The sequence below is a fragment of the Vigna unguiculata genome, chromosome 11, assembly GCF_004118075.2.
Source record: "Vigna unguiculata cultivar IT97K-499-35 chromosome 11, ASM411807v1, whole genome shotgun sequence".
NCBI classification, from domain to species: Eukaryota; Viridiplantae; Streptophyta; class Magnoliopsida; order Fabales; family Fabaceae; genus Vigna; species Vigna unguiculata.
Genome location: NC_040289.1, coordinates 40,651,794 through 40,676,316, shown reverse-complemented (window position 1 = coordinate 40,676,316; position 24,523 = coordinate 40,651,794). Strand labels below are relative to the sequence as shown.

The 24,523-nt window shown below is 32.8% G+C and overlaps 3 protein-coding genes and 1 pseudogene across 3 annotated transcripts in view; 2 read left to right on the top strand and 2 right to left on the bottom strand.

The window, feature by feature from the left end:
* LOC114169556 (ubiquitin-like modifier-activating enzyme atg7) overlaps positions 1-19,573 on the top strand; it is a 52,167-nt gene extending 32,594 nt beyond the window's left edge. Inside the window, exon 12 of the mRNA XM_028054761.1 lies at positions 19,551-19,573. The gene's annotated coding sequence lies outside the window, so the exon portion shown is untranslated. The remainder of the gene's footprint in view (positions 1-19,550) is intronic.
* On the bottom strand, positions 633-4,227 carry LOC114169554 (disease resistance protein RPP13-like). The gene has a single exon (XM_028054755.1). The coding sequence runs from the start codon at positions 3,754-3,756 to the stop codon at positions 775-777; it is 2,982 nt and encodes a 993-aa protein (XP_027910556.1). The 5' UTR covers positions 3,757-4,227; the 3' UTR covers positions 633-774.
* On the top strand, positions 7,766-21,718 carry LOC114169558. The gene is made up of 6 exons (XM_028054766.1): positions 7,766-7,849; positions 7,942-8,059; positions 8,183-8,250; positions 8,387-8,448; positions 8,897-8,991; positions 21,618-21,718. Exons 1-5 carry the CDS (start codon positions 7,799-7,801, stop codon positions 8,970-8,972), a joined length of 375 nt encoding a protein of 124 aa, XP_027910567.1. The 5' UTR covers positions 7,766-7,798; the 3' UTR covers positions 8,973-8,991; positions 21,618-21,718.
* A 1,386-nt stretch (positions 21,719-23,104) lies between these two features.
* On the bottom strand, positions 23,105-23,871 carry LOC114170431 (annotated as a pseudogene).
* Positions 23,872-24,523: the final 652 nt, after the last annotated feature.

The window sequence follows — 24,523 nt, the reverse complement described above, 5'->3', positions numbered from 1 at the left end:
TAAAAACTATGAAAACAGGATGTTACACAAGGTGAATAATGCCCCGTAACAAGGTGAACTTCATTGTTTATAATTTTCATTTATTGATGAATCATTTTAATTATACTTTTTATATTGTGTATTCCATCATTTATATGATGTAATATTGTAAAATATTTTCAAACAAATTTAAAATAAAATAAAAATATCATATTTTTAGGAGGGATAATATTTTTATTGTGTTAACTAGTTAAAAAATATTTTAATATGAAAAAAATAGTGTTCATTAGCGTCAATATTTTAATTTTAAATTCATATATATATATATATATATATATATATATTAATATATTTAATATCTTACATTTTAATTAAATAAACTATTTCTTGAATTTTCAGACAATCGATGTAAAGTTAGCTCCTACTAAAATATTATCCTAATAGTCTGAATGAGTTACATATAGAGATCTTGATTTTGTAAACATGATCACTTGTGAGTTTACAGACCAGTAACATTCATCAACTAGATTCATCATAATAATATTGATTAATGTATGCAATCATACAACTATATATAAATTTCAAGACTATTATTTCATCTCCTTTGATCCTCTAACTTGTATATGAAACTATTTACACCATGCAATGGACAATTAATCCCACCTTTCTAAGATTTCAGCTGGTGGAGAAATAAGCAGAAGAATTTTATGTGTATATATTATTAAGGACATTTGCTATTACATGTCTCAGTTTCTCACTCATTCCACATCAACGAAGCACCTAAATCCCTTTAAACTAAGGGTCATTATAACCAAATCCTTTCAGAATATAGTTCAAATGATTCAAATCCCTCTCATCCATCTCAGGTGGATGATCTTCTGTGACGAGTTTAACCGCATTGTTGATTTCCAAATTTTGTAAGATGCGAGTCATTTGTTCTGAGGGTTTCGTTACATGCACTTTTTTCAAGTCACTCAAAGACCAGAGTTCATTTGGGAGATTATCTAACTTTCCACAAAAGTTGATCACCAAACTTTGAAGCCTCGGCATTGCACCGTTGCCTAAATTCCACTTTTCAACTTTCAAATATTCCATTTGAAACACTTCTAGTTGTGGGAAGCTGCCTCCAACACAAGTAAGGTCATAGGAATTAAAAGGCCAAAAGATTAAATCTCCCAAAAGCCTCAGAATTTTGAGTTTGGCGTGATTTCCCAAACCATTCATCCCCTCATCAGTGATGTACATAATCTTCGACAATGTTAACTCTGTAATGTTTGGAGGAAATATGAGTGCACAAGTTAGAAGGTCCATAACGTTACCAATCTCTAAGACAGTTAGAGAACTAAATTGTCCTAGGCTTTGAAAAAGTTCTTGCGGCTTGCAACCGTTCTTCCTTTCCACGCCCTCATGCACTGTTATGGTTGTATCATAACTATCTCGGAGGACGATAACTAACTTGTTCAAATACCTTAAAAGTAGTAAGCTCTGCAATAATTTGGATAATTCTCCTTTACCAGAAACCACGTTCAACCCTATTCTCTTAATATTGGGGAATGTCCCTTTCTCTATCAGAGATGTTGCTTGCTTATTGAGTACAAGGGGAGAGATGGTTTGTAGATTCCACATCTTCTCACCGGATCCTAAACAACTGCCTCGTAACTTGATAGGCCCCCGTGTATTCAAATGCCTTAAATGTTTGAGTTTCCACATTTTGATAGGAAAAGAAATTGGATCGTTCTGGGTCCAATCACCTAAGTCTATTGTTTGTAGAGAACACAGGTTAAGTATTGAATCTGGAACAAATGTTATATGTTGTGAGTCTATTCTCAAGTACCTTAAGTGCATCAAGTTTCCGATGTTAGAAGGTATCTTTCCACAGCTCTTTGGTGCGAGCTCCAACACTCGAACCAATTTGAAGTCTTTCAAAAGCCACTTCTGCTCCCTCCTATCAACATAGTAATCTGAGCCAAAGAAAAACAAGGAACGGATACATAAATGGTCATTGTTGCTTGACGAAATGTAGTGATCCATCTTACTGTGAATGGATAGTCTGCGAGGTTTTGTTGGGACTAGAATGTTTTGGTCTGTGCAAACTTCAAAAACTTTGTCCTCTTTGCTCTCTGATATGCAAAGATCTCGAAGAAGATCATGAACCTGGCACGTCTTTACACCTGCATTAGTCTCCACTCTTGCTACTTGGACCAAACTACGATCAATGAGCTCGTACAAGTAGTCTTCCGCAATGTCATCTGGGTCTCTGTTCCTTGTATATTGTATAAAACCCTCCGCAACCCATTTTCGCAATAATGGTGTAACAGGTATTTCAAAGTCTTCGGGAAATAACCCGAGATAGAGAAAGCATGGTTTTAATCTCCTTGGCAAGTTGTCATAGCTGAGTTTGAGAACTATGTCCTTTACTTGGGTCTCATCTTGAGTAAGATACCAATTAACATGACCCACCACTTTAGACCATTCTCTATGTGACTTTTCTTTATTGGCTAGCATCCCTGCTAAGACAATGATGGAGAGTGGCAAACCACGACAACTTTGAACCATCTGCTTTCCCAGAGCCTCCAAATCAGAAGGGCAGTCTTCACCCCTAAATACTCTCTTGCAAAACAACTCCCAACTCTCTTCTTCACTGAGGAATTGAAGATAGTGAGGAACATCATTAGCAGTATGCAAGGCAGCCTCTTTCAAACGACTAGTGATCAATATTCTGCTCCCGCTGTTGTTATCCGGAAAAGCTTCTTGGAGCTCGTCCCAATCTTGCCTTTTCCACAAATCATCTACCACCACAAGATACCTTTTCCTCTCCAAGCAGTTCCGCACCAGTATCTTCAGCTCTTCCTCACTTAGGTTGTCAATGTCTCCAGTGCCTTTCTTACCTTTTTTGTTGGCTCTACTTTGCTGTTCAAGATTTGGCATCAAAAGATACATTTTCCTCTTCGACCAGTTCTGCACCGGTATCTTCAGCTTTTCCTCATTCAGGCTGTCAATGTCTCCAGTGCCTTTCTTACCTTTTTTGTTGCCTCTACTTTGCTTTTCAAAATTTGGCATCAAATGCTTGAGAAGGCCGACCAAAAGATCCTTAACTCTGCACTCGTTTGACACATAAACCCATGCACGATACATGAAGTGTTGTTCCACCTGGGTGCTGTTATAGACCTTCCGGGCAAGGGTGGTCTTCCCCAATCCCCCCATGCCAATGATAGAGACAGCTTTACGATTTGAACCACCTTCCAGGAGTCGCTTGATGATATCCTTGGACTCCTGCACAAACCCAACCACATCTTCTTCCTCCACATTTCTTCTTAGCTTCTTTAGCTGTGATTGCACCCTTTTTTCCTCTTCCTCTTCTTCTGCTGCGGATTGATTATTGGTTTCTTTGAAAGCACCGTATCTGTCTTTATTGTCGCGTATTTCGTTGAGAGTGGCTTTGATATTGTCTATTTTGTCGGCTACGTGGTGGAGCAACCTTGCTTGGGCAAAGCCACGGAGCATCTTCCCAAGAATGGTTCTCCTCTTGTAAATGGCAACTTTGGCTACGAATGTGTCGATGACATCCTCAGCTACGTGGGCCATATCTCTGATTTGGTTCAAAACTGTATGTTCCATTCCCTTCTTTCTCTTTGTGGTATTGAGGAGTTCTTTGATCATTTGAAGTTCGTACTGGAGGGACTGGACCCTGTCCTCCACGCCATACAGCAAGTTAGCTTCGCGTGCCGCAAGCTGAACCAAGTGATCCAAAACGAAGGAAACTACACTCTCTGCCATTACAGCGTGGACGAGCGTGTAGATTTTGATCTGTGTTTCTAAGATACTGTGTTTGTGGTTGGTGAAGGAAGAAGAGGAACAGGGTTTTACTAAGGCACCAGAAAAAGTAAGAGTGTAGCTTGCAATCGCATAGAAGAGAATATCCAAATGTATACTATAAAAAGTGACTGCAATAATGAAGAATTTATAAAGAGTTGGGTTGAAGGGTCTGGTTTAATTTTTGCATTGACTCGTCAACCATGGCTCCGTGCATAATGTGAGTAGCGTGGCACCTTCCTGCTATGTGCATTGCAACTTCCTCTCCTTTGGCTTAGAATATTTACACTTATGACAGTACAACTGTGTTCAATTTGTTTCGTCGTTATTAGATGGCATAGAATATGTAAGAGATTGATTTGTTTTATTTCGTCGTTATTATCAACTTGATCGCCCAACGTATTCAAACCGCAAACAGAGTACTCCAACGCTTCTCTTTGGATCAAATTGACTTAATATACATCCAAACAACTTCTCATCACTAATATAATATCTCATATTCACAAAATAAAATAGAAGAACTTGTTTATAATATTTGCACTTTGAGTCATTTCTTCACGATAATCCTCTATGATGATGAGTTGAACCTGATTGTTTATTTCCAAATTCTGTAGCATGCGAGCCATTTGTTCCGAAAGATTTCTCACTTGTACTTTTCTCAAGCCACTCAAACACCATAGTTCATTTGAGAGATCATCTAACCTTTTACAATAGTGGATCATCACGCTCTGAACCTTCTTTTTTGTTTACATAAGAAAGAAGACAACAACGACAATTTAAGGAAATAGATAAAAACAAAACCACAACCATTTTAGATTAAAAATAATATAAATTCGGTATGTGAATTGAGGTTATATGATTATATCACCTACTATCTTTAAAATAAATACCATAAAAATAGATCCATCTTTAATGTAACACTAATTAATGTTTATTTTATTTTATTTTATTGATAGAAGTATATTTCCGAACATTTATTCTTTTAATGTTTAATTAACCTTAAACTTTTATAATTTTTATTTATAGATCAATCATTTTAATTATATTTTTATATTGTATATTCCGTAAATCATATGGCCTAATATCGTAAAATATTTTGAAATAAATTTAAAAGAATAAAAATATCGTATTTTTAAGGAGACATAATAATAAATATCGTGAATAGTGTAATAATTATAAAATAAGTAGTGTGATATAAAAATATTAGCTAGGAAACAAAATATATTATATACTATTATTGATATTTTATGTAATAAAAGGGTAAATATAGCTGGAACCAAAACAATGTGAAATCAATCCAAAATAGTTGGAACCAAAACAAAAAAAATAAATAATTGTATAAATCAATCCATAACAGATGAAATAACAATGTGGTATGTTAGAATAAGTGTGAGGGGAGATAAGTATTTTAGTCTGCGGACTTGTTTAGATTTGTATCCCATAAATCATAATTCGTGCGGGTCAGACTGACCTGCATTTGACCTGCATAGCCCGCATTGACTTAAATTTCTAAATTGTAACTGTACCAGCACAACGTGTTCTGTATTTCTTTGAAGTCATTTGCTCATTGACGTTTCTTCTTCGATCCATTCAAAAGTAACTCGTTCACTTATGTCTAGCTAATTTAAAAGTAACTTTCTCTTTCATGTTTCAATCAAGTTCAAAATCATTTATATTTTCAATAGATTTGTACATAAAAATTATAAATTATAAAATTATGAATATAACTTATTTTAAAAAATGGACTTATAAAAAATATTATTTTACTAATTTAATTATATAAATATAAAGTTTAAAAAACTTTTACGCAAACCTTTGATGAGCCTGGAAACTCATTAATAAAACATTATCCAAAACAGGTCAAAAAATTAACTACATTTTTTATGTGAAATAAGACGATCTAATCCACTTTTCACGGATCAAATGCAGGACAAACCAAAATCTATCCCTAATAACATATTCAAAGGCAAAAAGAGTGATCAGCAAAATATAATAAAACTATCTAATCCTTGTAGAAAAAAACAATAAACAAAGAATATTTTAGGAACAAGAGATTCACCAATTTGTAGGATGGCGTGAAAATATTTGTTTATTGTCTTTTATTTAAACTAGATTTAGAAAAATCATTCAACCTTTATAAGACATCGTTTATCTAAAATTAAACTATTATTCAGATTTAAGAAATTAAAGTTAAGACATTATTAATATTCAAAATTCTGATATAAATGTTACAATGCATTGAGTAAAATAAATTACAATGTTCTACCTAAAAGATTTCTTCAAAAGACATTTTTATAACTATAAATTCTATCAAGATCATCCTCCATGTCGAGTTGAATTCCATTGTTCAATTCCAAATTTTGTAGAATGTGAGCCAATTGTTCAGATGGTTCTGTAACCTGCACTTTTTTCAACTCACTCAAGCACCATAGTTCACTCGGAAGATCATCTAACCTTCCACAACGGTAGATGAACAAACTATTAAGCCTTGACATTGCACCATTGCCTAGTGAAATTATTTTTTTAATTATATATAATTATAACAATTAATTATAATCATATAAATGATTTAGTTAATTAAATATAAGAAAATTTACATTAACTTTTTAATACAAGTTAAGATAAAAAATAAAAATATATAATATTTTCTAAATATAATAAAAATTAATTATTTTTCTTAACAAAAAAAAAAACAAAGACCGTGTATCACGGGTCAAAACCTAGTTTAACATGAAACTATTAATTACTATATACATACGTCATTTAATTTGTAGAGAACAATGTTAAAAGATGTTTTCCAACTTATATTATTTAACAGAAATTAAATTGAATAAATAATTATGTAGGTGTAAAACCAATTATGAGACAATTTTTTTGTCCATATTGATCAATAACATAATTGATTATGCATTTACTTAGTTTTTTTTTTCAACGACTACATATTTGATTGGGTTTAGTTTTTTTTTGTTATTACTGATTCAACTTAGGGTCAATTACGTTAAAATTTTGAAAGTTTATTTTTTCTGTCACAATTATTACTTCCGTATCAATCTAATTAGAGTAAAATATGACATTTTTTACAAAAATTAATTTAGGATTTTAAGTTAATTAGTCAAGTTATAATAAATTTTCTTTTTCTAAACTAATTAAAGTAAGTCATAACAAATTGGTCTAAACTAATTGAAGTAAATAAATAAATTCATAACAAATTTATCTAAATTTATTCAAAACTTAAAAGAGAAAAACATAACATATTTTTCTCATAGTACAATCATAAAAACGAATTTAATATCATTCATCCTAAATCTATCACTCAGCCAAGCCTATAAAAAATAAAAAATGATAATTATTTTAAATCCATAAGAGTAAAACAGTAATTTAGAGTATAACATTAAATCAATTACTAAACATCTTTATTATATATTTTTTGTAAAAAAAAACACAGTATTTGTGATTCAAATATGTTTATCATGTCTTTAATATCGATATTTAGTAATATCGTATGCACGGATTGCCATGATTCATAAGACTCATCATCATCCGTAATCATCACAATTAAGAATATTTTTTCTTTATAATATATATATATATATATATATATATATATTCTATAAATGATATATTTATTAATATAATTATTATATTAACAAATTATTAATTTATACTATTTTTTAATTAATTTTAATACAATATTATTTAGAATATACATTTTTTATTTATTAAAAGTTTATAATACTTATTGTTTCAATTTAAAATTCATTTTAACTCCAATTTTTCTACTTTAAAAAATTTACTTTGTTATATGAATAAAATAAAGTAAAAACTTTCCTTTTTTTTTCTTGAATCCAAATTATTTTTTTTACCTTTCCCAATATCTTTATTACAAAAACTTTAGCGCGCGTTATTTAACTCTTCACCTATAAAACCATTGGTTACACGCGTTCTTCAGATTTCAAACATTTTTTTTCTTTTTCTTCTTCTTGGTTTCCAAGAAGAAACAAAGACAATGGCTACTCTCATCGACTCTCATTTCTTAGCGTTCACCGCACTTATCACTGTCAGCATTCCCAATTTCTTTTTTTTTTTTCAATTTCATATATTTTCCGTTGTTCATCACAAACATTTACTTATTTTTGTTTAATTTTTCAGATTGATTATCAGTTTCTGTTTTTCGACATCACCGCGCTCCTCAAATTCGACAAAGTCACTGATTTTTCCGGCATCCTTATTCTTTACTGCACTTTGACCTTTTCCTTGATTTCAAAAGGTAACTACTATTCTAGTCTGTTCTGGTAATAAACAAAGAAGTGGCTAGTATATTTTATTGTTCTTTTAATGAATAAAACAAAGTGGTTGTTCAAATCGTTCTGCCATCAATTCCTTTTTTAAGGAAGCACGAATTTCATTACAATTGCTGTATTGACACTGGTGATCAAAGGCTCATTGTATTTTCGACAGGTAATCTAATGTATCCTTTTCTTTTTATGTATTTTGAATTATCAGGTTAAAAACAAATTATAATTGACAATTACAAAACAATCTTTATTCTCCTACCTGAGTTCCTATCGATCTTGAATAAACTCACTCTTTTCAGATAATCCTGACGTTGTTTGTTGGGATATGGGGAATTCGCCTGGCGCTTTTCCTGTTATTCAGGTATGTATATGTATAAGCCTATGTAATACGATTGAATGATGTCTTGTGTGCTTTTCTTGCAATGCGTCTTGATAAATTTGTGGTGGTAGCGTTGTAGTACTTCTGTAGAGCATTGAGTAGTATAACTTTATTGAATTATACGTGGTTTGTCCCATATATCTCATACCATTTGGACCACTTTCATTTCAAATCCTTTTTCTTTTCATCTATCACCTTTTACATTGCCAGAAGAAGAATGTTTCATTTCATCTTTAACTTTATATTCTTGAATTGAATGGGTTCTTTTCTCTTTACTTTCCCAGAACATGAACGTATGATATGACTACCATATTGTATTCCTGTTGTTTATTTTTGTAAAATTCCCTTTTAATTGGAGCTCTTTTATATTATACTGCATTGTTTGGCGTGTAACTTGCATAGTTGTTCAATGACCAATTTGTGATTATAGGTGTGGACTGTCAGTTTACCGGTCACATTGGTTAATGCAAGCGACAGAAATCCCTTTCTACATGTTGTGGATGTAATAGGTTGGATTTTGGCAAGGTAAGTGCTAGTATTGCTTTCAAACGAAAATATTTTGGTATTACAGGGTTGTATATGGAAGAATGTATAGTAAGTTTTGTTGTAATTACTGTATGAATTTACTTTTATTATTATATTTTATGCACTTTTTATTTATGGTGCATATTGGTGGTCTGAATGCAATTTTATACTCTGAACATGATTTGTCCATCCCTGTTCGTGTGCTCCCACCCTTATTGGCATGACGTCTCATGGCTTCTCAGGGCAAAAAATTCCATCAATTACAGCAGCGATGATTGATTATTGGTCTTATGTTGTTCTTATGTTTATTTGTTTCAAACCAATAATTGTCTAACCTTATATGAGTAATATTGTTATGCTTAGGTGGTTGGTTATCGATAATGACCCCTAATGAAAGACTAGTGCATTTGTCCATTCCTAGTCTCCGTATATTGAGATGATTGACAATTTGCTTAGGTATCATGAGGTGTTGTGTGTTGTGCGTTGTGCGTTGTGAACAGAGCCTATCATCTATGTTTTAGGGGTTAGAGTTTTCGATAATGGTGCCTAATACAAAAGTATATTACATCTATGTGTACATACTCAGTCTTTGTACATTGAGATGATTGACAATTTGCTTAGTGTTCATGGGGTGTGGTGGTGTGTTTTTCTTTTTTGCGTTGTATATTGTGTGTTATGTGTTTTTAATTGTGTTGTGTGTTGTGTGCTGTGTGCTTTGTCGTGTGTTGTGCGTTCTTTATTATTAGTTGTGTGATGTCTACTTTGTTGTGTTATGTTATGTTTTGTGTGTTGTGCACAAATCCTATGTGTCCATACTCAGTCTTTGTTCATTGAGATGATTGACAATTTGCTTAGGGTTCATGAGTTGTTGTGTTTGTGGTGTTATGGTGTGCGTTTTTCTATTTTACGTTGTGCATTGTGTGTTATTAGTTGTGTGCTTTGTCGTGTGTTGTGTGTTCTTTGTTTTTAGTTCTGTGTTGTTTGCTTTGTTTAGTTGTGTTATGTTTTGTGTGTGTTATGTTTTGTTGCGTTGTGGTGTGAGTTTTTCAGTTTTGAGTTTTGGGTTGTGTTGTTTGTTATTAATTGTGTTGTGTGCTATGTGTTGTGCGTTTTGTGTTGTGTGCTTTGTCGTGTGTTGTGTGTTCTTTGTTATTAGTTCTGTGTTGTCTGCTTTGTTGAGTTGTGTTATGTTTTGTGTGTGTTATGTTTTGTTGCGTTGTGGTGTGTGTTTTTCAGTTTTGAGTTTTATGTTGTTTGTTATTACTTGTGGGTTGTGTGTTATGTTTTGCGTGTTGCGTGTTATTAGCTGTGTTGTGTGTTGTACATTGTGTGCTGTGTTTGTTGGGTGTAGGCTGAGGCGTGTCGCGTGTGCCGTCTGCTGTGTTTTTTTTCGTTATGTCGACTTTTGTATGTTATGCGCAGAGCCTATCATCTATGATTTATGAGTTATGGTTATTTAGGGGTTGGGGGATTTAAGAATTAGGAGGATTTATAGGTTAGGAGGATTTATGGTTTAGACATTTAGGAGTTAACGAGATTTTGGGGGTTAGGGCTTTCAATAATGGTGCTTAATACAAAAGTATATGACATCTATGTGTACATACTCAGTCTTTGTACATTGAGATGATTGACAATTTGCTTAGGATTCACGGGGGTGTGGTGGTGTGTGTTTTTCTTTTTTGCGATGTATATTGTGTTTATTAATTGTGTTGTGTATTGTGTGCTTTGTCGTGTGTTGTGCGTTCTTTATTATTAGTTGTGTGTTGTCTACTTTGTTGTGTTATTGTTATGTTTTGTGTGTTGTGCACAGAGCCTATGTGTCCATACTCAGTCTTTGTACATTAAGATGATTGACAATTTGCTTAGGGTTCATGAGTTGTTGTGTTTGTGGTGCTAGGATGTGTGTTTTTCTATTTTACATTGTGTATTGTGTGTTATGTGTTATTACTTGTGTGTTGTGTTGTGTGCTTTGTCGTCTATTGTGTGTTCTTTGTTATTAGTTCTATGTTGTTTGCTTTGCTTTGTTGAGTTGTGTTATGTTTTGTGTGTCTTATGTTTTGTTTCGTTGTGGTGTGTGTTTTTCAGTTTTAAGTTTTGGGTTATGTGTTGTTTGTTATTAGTTGTGTATTGTGTGTTGTGTTTTACGTGTTGCGTGTTGCGTGTTATTAGCTGTGTGTTGTTTGTTCTATGTTGTGTGTTGTGTTGTTTGTTGGTTGTAGGCTGACGCATGCTGTGTGCCGTCTGCTGTGTTTTTTTCGTTGTTTCAACTTTTGTGTGTTATGCGTAGAGCGTATGATTTGTGATTTATGAGTTATGGTTATTTGGGGGTTGGGGCATTTAGGGATTAGAAGGATTTATAAGTTAGGAGGATTTATGGTTTAAAAATTTAGGAGTTAGGGGTATTTAGGGGGTTACAACTTTCAATAATGGTGCCTAATACAGAAGTATATGACATTTATGTGTATATACTCAGTCTTTGTATATTGAGATGATTGACAATTTGCTTATGATTCATGGGGTGTGGTGGTGTGTGTTTTTCTTTTTTGCGTTGTGTATTATGTGTTATGTGTTATTAATTGTGTTATGTGTTGTGTGGTTTGTCGTGTGTTGGGCGTTCTTTATTATTAGTTTTGTGTTGTTTATTTTGTTGTGTTATGTTATATTTTGTATGTTGTGCACAAAGCCTATAATGTATGATATAGGGGTTAGGTGTTAGGGGTTACGGGTTAGTAGTTAGGCGTTATAGGTTTTCATTGTCATGTTTGTATTACTTTTGTTGTTTCCGTCATTTACTCGAAATAATTGTGGTTTTAAACCTAGACTTTGTAATTCTGCTATTTATATTGATTTAGGCTTTATTGACGTAAAATGTTAAATATTATAGGTTCTTAAGATACATTATCTTTTAATTGTTCGAGTATTATGTATAAGCAGAATTATATCATTTTTGCTTTACTAGAGTAGAAGGTCAAGTTTTACGAGTTCGTAAGGTAAATTATTTTTTTCTTATGTGAGAACTATGTAGTTTTTGTCATGAACTATTATTCTTATTTATTTGTATATTTCTTTGTCTTACAAAAACTTTAATTTGAGATGTAGTTTCGCTTGTTGTTGTTATCAACATCGTGTTGAATTTGAAATTGCGTTTAGTTGCAGATTCAAGATGGGGAGGACTTCAATTCAAGAAATAGGAGTTGAATTTTCAATAATAAGATGTTTAATTCAACTTTTGATCAAACTTTTTATGTCCTTTGTTCAATATTATGATTTTTTTTTGAACTCTTTCTCTAGGTATTATTCTAGCTAACAAAACATGAACAATGGTTTGTGATTAGCATTTTTCAAGGATGTGGTGTTCGAGGATTTGTAGATCTTTTGAATAGTGGTCGAAGGAAAGGAATTGTAAGATTCAGAATTACATGCTGACTTAGGGTATTATTTTCTTACTATAAATTATAATTTGAGATGTAGTTTCGTTTGTTGTTCTTATCAAAGTTTTGTTGAATTTTGAAAGTGCATTCAGTTGGAGAAGGGGAGGATTTGTAGATCCAAGCAATGGAAGTTGGATTTTCAATAATAAGGTGTTTCATACAACTTTTGATCCAAAATTTTGTGTACTTTGTTAAAGATTATGATTTTTATTTTCGAACTCTTTCTCTAGGCATTATTAAACATGACATTACATGCTGACTTAAGTTATTATGATCTTACTACATTTTTCGTTTCTTCAATTTTATAGGTGATTGAACCATCTTGCAATATATTTGAAGAAGATCTTTGCAAAAAAGTTTTCACACTTCAGGTTAGAATGGTGAAAGTTGAATTCATGGACTCTGAACTTCCTTGGATTCTGCATTTTGTTTCCTAATTCCTGAGACAAGAAATTTTGGTCTTTATTGTGAGTTTATTTTATTTTCATTGTGGAATTGTTCCAGTTCATTATTGCTGAGAATTAATTGAACTGATAAGGTCAATGAAGAATAAGATACTTGTAGAAGTGAGAATTGTAACCTAGTGTTTGGCTCCACCATTGAATGTTAATAATCAATAATTTACTAATCTTTTGGTTAAAGATCATTCTTAAGGTATTATCTTACATTCAATTATCTATTTCTTATAATATTATCAATGATATATGTTGTATTTGTCCTTTATGATAAGATTTTTTTATCATTTCATTATTTTTTATGTGATGTAGCTTGCAAGCTTGAATTCAACACTACAAGGCAAACGTTGACTTTCTGTACTTGTTTCCTGTGTTTCCACCATCATTAATGCCATGTTTGTATTGCTTTTGCTATTGCAGACATTGAGTCAAAGTAGTTATGGTTCTCAACCTCTACTTAGTAATTATTCTATTTCTATCCATTTCTCACCATTCAATGTTAATAATCAATATTTTACTAATCTTTTGGTTGAAGATCATTCTTAAGGTATTATGTTACATTCAATTACCTATTTTTTGTAATATTATCAATCGTATATGTTGTATTTGTCCTTTATGATAGATATTTCTTTATCATTTCATTATTTTTTACGTGGTGTAGCTTGGTGGCTTGAATTCAACACTACAAGGTAAACGTTGCCTTTCTGTACTTGTTTCCTGTGTTTCCACCATCATTAATACCACGTTTGTATTGCTTTTGCTATTGCAGGCATTGAGTCGAAGCAATTATGGTTCTCAACCACTACTTAGTAATTATTCTATTTCTATCCATTTCTCACCATTGAATGTTAATAATAATTATTTTACTAATCTTTTGGTTGAAGATCATTCTTAAGGTATTATGTTACATTCAATTATCTATTTCTTATAACATTATTAGTCGTATATGTTGTATTTGTCCTTTATGGTAAGATTTATTTATCATTTTATTATTTTTTATGTGGTGTAGCTTGTTGACTTTTTGTACTTGTTTCCTGTGTTTCCACCATCATTAATACCATTTTTGTATTGCTTTTGCTATTGCAGGCATTGAGTCGAAGCAGTTATGGTTCTCAACCTCTACTTAGTAATTATTCTATTTCTATCCATTTCTCACCATTGAATGTTAATAATCAATATTTTACTAATCTTTTGGTTGAAGATCATTCTTAAGTTATTATGTTACATTCAATTACCTATTTCTTGTAATATTATCAGTCGTATATGCTGTATTTTGTCCTTTATGATATATATTTCTATATCATTTCATTATTTTTTATGTGGTGTAGCTTGGCGGCTCGAATTCAACACTACAAGACAAACGTTGACTTTCTGTACTTGTTTGCTATGTTTCCACCATCATTAATACCATGTTTGTATTGCTTTTGCTATTGCAGGCATTGAGTCTAAGCAGTTATGGTTCTCAACCTCTACTTAGTAATTATTCTATTTCTATCCATTTCTCACCATTGAATGTTAATAATCAATATTTTACTAATCTTTTGGTTGAAGATCATTCTTAAGGTATTATGTTACATTCAATTACCTATTTCTTGTAATATTATCAGTCGTATATGTTGTATTTGTCCTTTATGATTGAGATTTCTTTATCATTTCATTATTTTTTATGTGGTGTAGCTTGGTGGCTTGAATTCAACACTACAAGGCAAACGTCGACTTTCTGTACTAGTTTCATGTGTTTCCACTATAATTATTGCCATGTTTGTATTGCTTTTGTTATTGCAGGCATTAAGTTGAGCAGTTATGGTTCTCAACCTCTACTTAGTAGTTATTCTATTTGTATCCATTTCTCACCATTGAATGTTAATAATCAATATTTTACTAATCTTTCGGTTGAAGATCATTCGTAAGGTATTATGTTACATTCGATTACTTATTTCTTGTAATATTATCTGTCATATATGTTCTATTTGTCCTTTATGATAAGATTTCTTTATCATTTCATTAGTTTTTATGTGGTGTAGCTTGGGGGCTTGAATTCAACACTACAAGGCAAGCATTGACTTTCTGTACTTGTTTCTTGTGTTTCCACCATCATTAATACCATGTTTGTATTGCTTTTGCTATTGCAGGCATTGAGTCGAAGCAGTTATGGTTCTCAACCTCTACTTAGTAATTATTCTATTTCTATCCATTTCTCACCATTGAATGTTAATAATCAATATTTTACTAATCTTTTGGTTGAAGATCATTCTCAAGGTATTATATTACATTCAATTACCTATTTCTTGTAAAATTATCAGTCGTATATGTTGTATTTTGTCCTTTATGATAGATATTTCTTTATCATTTCATTATTTTTTACGTGGTGTAGCTTGGTGGCTTGAATTCAACACTACAAGGCAAACGTTGACTTTTGTACCTGTTTCCTGTGTTTCCACCATCATTAATACCATGTTTGTATTGTTTTATCTATTGTAGGCATTGAGTCGAAGTAGTTATGGTTCTCAACCTCTACTTAGTAATTATTCTATTTCTATCCATTTCTCACCATTGAATATTAATAATCAATATTTTACTAAATTTTTTTGTTGAAGATCATTCTTAAGGTATTATGTTACATTCAATTACCTATTTCTTGTAATATTATCAATTGTATATGTTGTATTTGTCCTTTATGATAGAAATTTCTTTATCATTTCATAATTTTTTATGTGGTGTAGCTTGGTGGCTTGAATTCAACACTACAAGGCAAACATCGACTTTTTGTACTTGTTTCTTGTGTTTCCACCATCATTATTGCTATGTTTGTATTGTTTTGGTTATTGCAAGCATTGAGTCAAAGCAGTTATGGTTCTCAACCTCTACTTAGTAATTATTCTATTTCTATCCATTTTGACTTTACTGAAGTACAAGGTCAAGTATTGTAAGTTCCTAAGGTAAATTGTTTTTAAAGTATTCGACTATTCTGTAAAATTTATCATGCACCACTATTCTTAACTATTTTAATCTTTTATTTTTTAAGAAAAATTGAAATTTGAGTCATAGTTTCGTTTGTTGTTATTAATGTTTTGTTCAATTTGAAATTATTTTCAGTTGGGGATATGAGAGGGAGAGGGCTTCAATCCAAGAAATGAGTGATGAAACTTCAATAATAAGGTGTTTAATTCATCTTTTGATATAAATTTTTAAGTTCTTAGTTGAAAGATATGATATTTTTTTTATTAATTGGATTTATTCTCTAAACATTATCCAGTGGTTGATTTTATTGTCGTATGTGATGTTTGAGGATTTGTGAGATATCTCTTGAACTGTTGTCAAAGGAAAACAATTGTAAGTTTCCTTTAAATATAATTAGTTGTATATGTTATTTATGATGGAACTTTCTTTCTCGTATCGTTGTTTTTTTATTTAAGGTGTAGATTGGTGGCCTGAATGCATATTATACGCTGAACGGGGTATTTCCAACATTATTTTTTCATGTGCACCCACCCTTATTGGCGTTGATGTCTCTTGGCTCCCCAGGGCAAACAATTTCTTCAATTGCAGCAATGAATGATTAGTCATCTAATGTTATTTTCATGTCAATTTGTTTCAAGTTAATAATTGTCTGACCTTATACGAGTAATGTTATGCTTAGGTGGTTGGCTTACGATAAAGAAGCCTAATATAAAAGTATTGGGCATCTGTCCATGCTCAGACTTTATACGTTGAGATAATTGACAATTTGGTTAGGGTTCCTGGGGTGTGTGCTTGGGGTGTTATGGTGTGCGATTTTGTGTTTTGAGTTGTGTGTCGTGTGTTATTAGCTGTGTGTTGTGTGTTGTGTTGAGTGTTAATAGTTGTGTGTTGATTGTTATGTGTTATTAGTTGTGTGCTGATGTGTTGTGTTGTTATGTTGACGTGTGCTGATGTTAATGGTTTGGCGATTGGGGGGTAGGGGTTGGGGGTTAGGGTTTTCGATAATGGCGCCTAATACAAAAGTATATGACATATATCTGTCCATACTTATTCTTTTTACATTTAGATGATTGACAATTTGCTTATGGTTCATGGGATGTTGTGGTGTGTATTTTTGTGTTTTGAGTTATGTGTCGTGTGTTGTGTATTATTATCTATGTGTTATTAGTTGTTTGTTGTGTCCTTTGTTCAATTGCAACAATGAATGTTATTCTCATGTCAATTTGTATCAAATTAATAATTGTCTGACCTTATACGAGTAATGTTATGCTTAGGTGGTTGGCTTTCGATTAAGAAGCCTAATATAAAAGTATTGGGCATCTTTCCATACTCAGTCTTTATACGTTGAGATGACTGACAATTTGCTTAGGGTTCATGGGGTGTGTGCTTGGGGTGCTATGGTGTGTGATTTTGTGTTTTGAGTTGTGTGTCGTGTGTTATTAGCTGTGTGTTTGTGTTCTGATGTGCTGTGTTGTGCTGTTGCGCTGCTCCCTTGTTGTGCTGCTTGTTGATGTGTGTTGTTCTGTGATATTGTGTTGTTATGTTGTTGTGCTGTGTCTTGTTTGTTGTCTATATGGCAAAAGTATATGGTATCTATCTGTCCATACTTATTTTTTTTACATTGAGATTGTTGACAATTTGCTTATGGTTCATGGGATGTTGTGGTGTGTATTTTTGTGTTTTGGTTGTGTGTCATGTATTATTATCTGTGTTATTAGTTGTTTGTTGTGTCCTTTGTAGCAGTGAATGATTAATCATCTAATGTTATTCTCATGTCAATTTGTTTCAAATTAATAATTGTCTGACCTTATACGAGTAATGTTATGCTTAGTGGTTGGCTTTCGATTAAGAAGCCTAATATAAAAGTATTGGGCATCTTTATATATTGAGATGACCGATAATTTGCTTAGGGTTCATGGGGTGTGTGCTTGGAGTGTTATGGTGTGTGATTTTGTGTTTTGAGTTGTGTGTCATGTGTTATTAGGTGTGTTGTGTGTTATGTGTTGTGCATTGTGTGTTGTGCTTTTGTGTGCTGATGTCTGCTGTTGTGTTTTGATGTGTTGTTGTGCTGCTTGTTGTGTGCTATGTGTTGTTATGTTGTTGTGCTATGTTTTGTTTATCGACTACAGACTGACGTGTGTATCATCCGTGTCATATACGATTAAAGAGTTATGGTTGTGGTTAGGAATTATGGGATGTAGGGGTTAGGGAGATGTAAGGGTTAGGGGGATTTAAGGGGGGGTTGCGAGAATTTAGGGGTTAGGAGGTGGGGAGAGGGGGATTTAGGGGTGGTGGTTGGGAGGTTTTGGGGGTGGGGAGTGGTGGGGTTGGGTGTTAGGGGGATTTAGTGGTGGGGGTTGGGGGGATTTAAGGGTTGAGCAGTTGTGGGGATTTGGGGGGAGGGGGTGTTACAGGTAAGGGTGATTTAAGTGTTAGGGTTTTCGATAATGGCGCCTAATACAAAAGTATAGGGTATCTATTTGTCCATACTTATTCTTTTTACATTGAGATGATTAACAATTTGCTTATGGTTCATGGGGTGTTATGGTGTGTATTTTTGTGTTTTGAGTTGTGTGTCGTGTGTTGTGTATTATTAGCTATGTTTTATTAATTGTTTGTTGTGTCCTTTGTTTTGTTGTGCGCGTTGTGTCATGTTTTAGGGGTCAAGGCTTTGGATAATGGCACCTAGTATAAGAGTGTAAGGCTTCTATCTGTCCATGTCTTTGTACGTTGAGATTATCTACAATTTGCTCAGATACATGAAGTGTTGTGCTTAGGGTGTTGTGGTGTGTGTTTTTCAGTTTTTAGTTGTGTGTTGTGTTGTGGTATGTTGTTTCCTTAATTTGTTGTATTTGAATGGTTTTATTTTTCTTTACTTTCATATTTTACTTTCTTAATTTGCATCGAATGTTGCTAGGCGTGACCTCCCTTCGGAGTGAATTTTTTAGGTTAATTTTTGGAACACTGACGGTCACAGGTTCAAGAGCAAGATTTTGTATAGTTAGGTGTGTTGTTCCACTTTGTGTTGCAGTTAGGGTTAAATTAGATTTGACCGATGGTGTGGCTGGTTCTAAAAGCAATTTTTTGATCCTAAAAGTGTTCTCAATTTAGATTTAGATTTAGTTTGTTGTTTTAGTTTTATTAACATGTTTACTAGCACGTCTCCTTTTTTATTAACTTTTCACTGACTTTCTACAATTTACTAACTAAACTAATATTTCACTTTTGTTTGATTTGGTTTTAAGTTTGATCATACAGAGTTATAGGTTGATTCACGAAACTAATAACAATGCAGTCCAATTTTTGAAGACGATCCTTGTAGAGTTACATTATGGTTCTATTTTCCTTTTTATTGAGATTTCCTATTTGCATATATGATGTTGTGATTTCTATTGTATTTTGAGTAGGTAATCCTGGTTTTAGGTTCATTTTTTATGTTTTAAACTTGCTAGACAGTTTGCTTAGTATTTCTTTTGCTATTTAAAGTGCAGTTTTCATTTCTTACTCAAATGTAGTATGTTACTTGCAAATTCGTTGTCAGATTCTATTATTTTGTTGTTGTTTGTGGATATCTAACCTTGGTTTTAACTTTCTTTTGTTGTTACTTGCAGATTCTTATTATTTTTTGTTGATTTATGTATAGCCTAGAGTTGTCCTGCTTTTACTTTCTTCATTGTTCTGTTTTACTCATTGTTTTTTATTTGTGGTGTAGCTTGGTGTCTTAAATTCAACATTACAAGGTTAGTGATTAGTGGTTTTATATTGTTTTTATGATTGTTTGTTTTGAACCAATAATTATTTAACTTTGTTGGAGTAATGTTGTTTTATCTTTGAGTAATCTTATTTATTTGTTTCTTTATTTTTTTGCTTAAACCTTTTTTTAACCATATTTTGATTTTTTGTTCCAACTTGAATTACTAACATGCTGATCTTGGGTTTTAAGTCTACTTTTGACTTTCTTTTGTTGGTTTTAAGGTGAGTTTTAGTCTTTATTGATGATTTGAGTTCAAGTTTTAAATTTTGAACTCCTTGTGTTGTTTCGAAACTTGTTACAGTATGTTTGAGCCTTATTCTTGCTACCTAGGCTGATTTTACACATGGGCATAATGTTACATTGCCAACTTTCAAAGTTTGGATATTTCAAACTTTTTTATGCAATCATTCATTGTTAAGTATAGTAAATTTTTCATAATAACTTCAGTTCTAGATCAGTATGACATTTTTTCCTTAATGTGTGTGATGCGCTCATGATTTCTAGTTTTTGGCAGAACTTGAATTGACTCTAGTTGACATAGCTTGTTTTCAATTGCAACTCTTAAGATGATATTAGGCCATTGTTGTTTCTGTAGCCACTTGACCAAATCAAGCCTACCTTGAATCATTTACCATTGAACCCAATTTTTTAGCCTGTTTTGACCTGTTTTTGTGACTGACCTGCTCATTTCAAGCCCTTAGACCAGAAAAACTCTATGTACCTTGCTATTGAGCTGTGAAAGGGGCTTTGGAACTGTTTTGGGAGATTTTGGTAAAATTCAAGTGTGTGGTTAAAGTTAATTAAAGGAAATGTCACACAGTATAATATAAGAAGCAAAATCAACGAAGTATAGTGTCACTCCTACATATATCCCAAGTATTTAAAGGACAATAATAGAGGCACACCACGATGCCAAATACAAAGTAATGTAAGAGAGTGATAATAATTTAAATAAATTCAAAGAGAAGACAATACATGGGCCTTAGCCCTAAATGGAAAGCCCAAAACAGAAGCCAGTCCAGAGGCTAAGCAGGGGAACCATCACGTACCCCAAATCAGTTGGGCCTAGGGCTGACCCAAAGGGAAACCAGACTTGATTGACGTACCAAACCCTAGCTGAGAGAGAGACGGCTGCGACTCTAAGGAAGAGGGGTTGTTTCTGAAATTGAGTAGAATGAGTGTGTTAGGGCAGACTTAGGGTCTGGTTTCCCTTTGGGCCAGCCCTAGGCCCAACTGATTTTGGGTAGCCTTTTAAAATAAGGGCAGCAATGTAAGTGGGCCTTACAAAAATCATTTTGTAATGTGCTAAAAAGTTTGAAAGTGGCTTGAGAAAGAAAAAAAAAAAGAAAAATGAAAGAGAAAAATAAATTGTTTGATTGTACCTGAAAAGAGAGAAAAAATAGAGAATGAGAAAGGAAAAAATGAAAGTAAGAGAGTGATGTCTGAATCTGTGTGATGTCTTGAGGAGCATGACCTTACACTTGATTTTTTCAAATTTCTCCCCATTGTTCCTTCACTTCTCTTTAGTGCTTAAACTTGAATCCTTTTCCATATCTTACCCTTTACCTTGGCCACATTACAAGTTGAAAATAAGTCCTATTGATCTTGAGTTGTATTGATGATGAGTAGTGTGTTAGAGGCTCTTCAAGCCTATGCTAGAGCTAATTCGTGACGTGCTTTGCTGAGAGATAAACACTAGCCTGAAACACATGAGAGGATGACTTATACACTGACTGTGAGGTTGTTTGTGCTGATTTATAAACTGATGTTTGAATGAATACTTCTTGCTTGATATGTTTGACCTGTATTCAACATGTTTGGAGTTTTAAAGGTTTGATTGGTTCTTTTTTCTGGTGCATAACAGTAGCAGCTGGGTAGTGAGATAAGGATTCAATCCAAATCTGTAAATTGCTTCATAGTTTTTGTTTTCATTTGTGTTTGTCCAGGAGTGCAGAGGTTCTTTGAAATTTAAGCTGTCATTGTTTTGGTTATTAGTTGGTAATTCTATGTTATCTTGTTGCATAGTGGGGTTGATCGGTTCAAGAGACCGTTTGCACATCTTGAGGAGCATTGTGGGAACAGTGAACGAAGCACTCCATTGCATTGCAGAGACAACATGTCTCCTTACCTAGGCAAGTCTTGGTTAAACATTTGGTTCAAACTTGTCCAACATGTCCAAATACTGGATTACCAACTTACACATTAAACAGTATTTGTCTTGTTTTTTTGTTTTTTGGAGATTTCGTTGGTTTCGTATTTGTTATTACTCATGGATTTTAATCTTATGTCCAGTTTATTAGTGTCTTTTCTTAGATGAGATTGGTAGACAAGTCTGTGAACCTTTTCTATGGTACTGTGGGAGTTATATGCAATTTCACTTTATGCAGAGAGAGTTTGTGCTCCCAAGGATGAAAGTAAACAACAGAACAATATTGAAAATGTTCCAGAGTCTGATGCGATAGGTGCTCAAAATGGAACCTCCAGATCAAACTACAGTGCGCGTAGCTTGTTAAAAAGTGCTAGTATTAGTGCTTCCAAGTGTGTAGTTGTGAAACAAAATAAAGATCCAGAGGTTGTATCTAACTCTATCTTTTCAAATGCTTGGCTTTATTAAGTGAGAAATTGTTAAATGATTTAAAAACATGAGATTCCAACCAATCTTTAGTATACAACACACATGTAAACGCATTCTTCACTTTAGAATTGGAACCTCATGGTTTTGGACCTCATAATAGTTTCTTCCTAGTTAGATATTTTGGAAATATATGGAATAATTGGTTGCAACTTGTGTCGTGAATAAAATATATCGATGTAATTGTGTATTTGTTTTGCATTAGCAAGAGGCAATCAAGGAGATAAATGATGAGACGATGGATGGAGTGACATGTTGCTGCCCTCCATGCTTGATTTTGATTTTGGTGTTGCTTCCATGCTCTGATTCTTTGAACAACGAGAGAGAGGTGGTGATGGTGGTTTGAAACACTGTTAGTGCTTCTATTGCCTTTATAATTTTATTTATAGGATGATTAGTTAAAGTTTTTGTCTTATATCTTCTATTGTACATTTTGAATGATATAGGCTTCTTTGTTTATTCGATATTACTTTTTAAAATACTTCATATTACTGCTTTATTTATGGGTAGTAGCAGTTTTTGTTTAGTGATGCTTAGTACCGTCAGATTTTGATTTGGTGAGGAGGCAAAGAAACTGTTATTGTCTTTTTCTGTTGTGGTTTCTACGTCCCTGAGCAGTCTGGATTGTTTGAAAAATGTTTATTTTCCACATTCATTCATTTCGTATTTGGAAGTTACTGATAGCAAGATCTGATGTGTTGAATTTGAGAAGTTGGAGTTCAGAAAGTTACTGAATTATTACATTGAGCATTTATCTTCAGAACTGCTAATATTGATTTCTGCATTTGTTACCATATAGGTTATGTTTAGATCAGTTTTTCTTTGGGTGTATAAATTACTTTAAAGTTAAATCTGAAAATAAGAGCTATGTTTATTTCTTTTAGGTTTTAAGAAGGCCAAGCAATAGCTCCTTAACTCTGCACTTGTTTGACACATAAACCCACGCACGGCACTTGAAGTGTTGCTTCACCTGGGTGCTGTTATAGACCTTTCGGGCAAGGGTGGTCTTCCCCAATCCCCCCATGCCAATGATCGAGAAAGCGTTACGATTGATGAGATCCTTGGAGTCTTGGACAAAGCCAACCACGTCATCTTCCTCCACATTTCTTCTTAGCTTGTGCAGTGCTTTTGCTCTTTCCTTCTCCTCCGCTTCTTCTTCTTCTGCTGCAGATTGATTATTGGTTTCTTTGAAAGCATCATATTTGCTTTTGTTGTCGCGTATTTCATTGAGAGTGGCTTTGATCTTGTCTATTTTTTCTGCTACGTCGTGGAGCAACCTTGCTTGGTGAAAGCCACGGAGCATCCTCCCCAGAATGGTTCTTCTCTTGTAAATGGAAACTTTGGCTACGAAGTGTCGATGACATCCTGAGCTAAGTGGGACACATCTCTGATTTGGTTCAACACTGTATGTTCCGTTCCCTTCTTGCTCCTTGTGCTACTGAGCAACTCTTTGATCATCTGAAGTTCGTACTGGAGGGACTGAACCCGGTCCTCCACACCATGAAGCAAGTTAGCTTCGCGTGCCACAAGCTGGGATAAGTGATCCAAAACAAAGGAAACTACACTCTCTGCCATTCCAGCGGAACGTGGTGTAGATTTTGATTTGATGGTGAAAGAGGAACAGGGATTTACTAAGGGAAAGGGAGTTATATGATATTGCATTCACATTTCATAATACTCATTTTACTCTTAGTTATTTTAAAAATTAATTATTTTATAAATAATTTACTTTTAATCATTTTTTTTACAAATATCTTTTTAAATCTCTTTTGTTTTAAATCATTATTTAAATTTCTTTTTTACATATTTTTTTTAATATTGTTTAAATATTGTTTTAACAACTATTTTAAATATCTTATTTTTTTTAATATTGTTTAAATATTGTTTTAACAACTATTTTACATATCTTATTTTTTTTAATATTGTTTAAATATTGTTTTAATAATTATTTTATCTATCATTATTTAAATATTGTTTTAACAACTATTTTAAAAATTATTTATTTATTATTGATTTTAGACTTTTTAAAAATTAAAAAATGTAAATACAAAGACAGTAAGTGATTGTATATGTTCACTGATTAATTTAAAATGAATATTTTTTCTTATAATTTGTACCAGTAATTTAAAATGAATATTTTTTCAAATGCCATCTTTCTCTATTTGAATTTCCCACTTCCATGATTATTAATTTAACACTGTTGCTCAATAAAAACTAAAACAATTAAAAGAGAAATATGAAAGATACAAAATAAAAATGGAACGTTTGTTCAAGAAAACAAAATTTACAGAAAATAGCG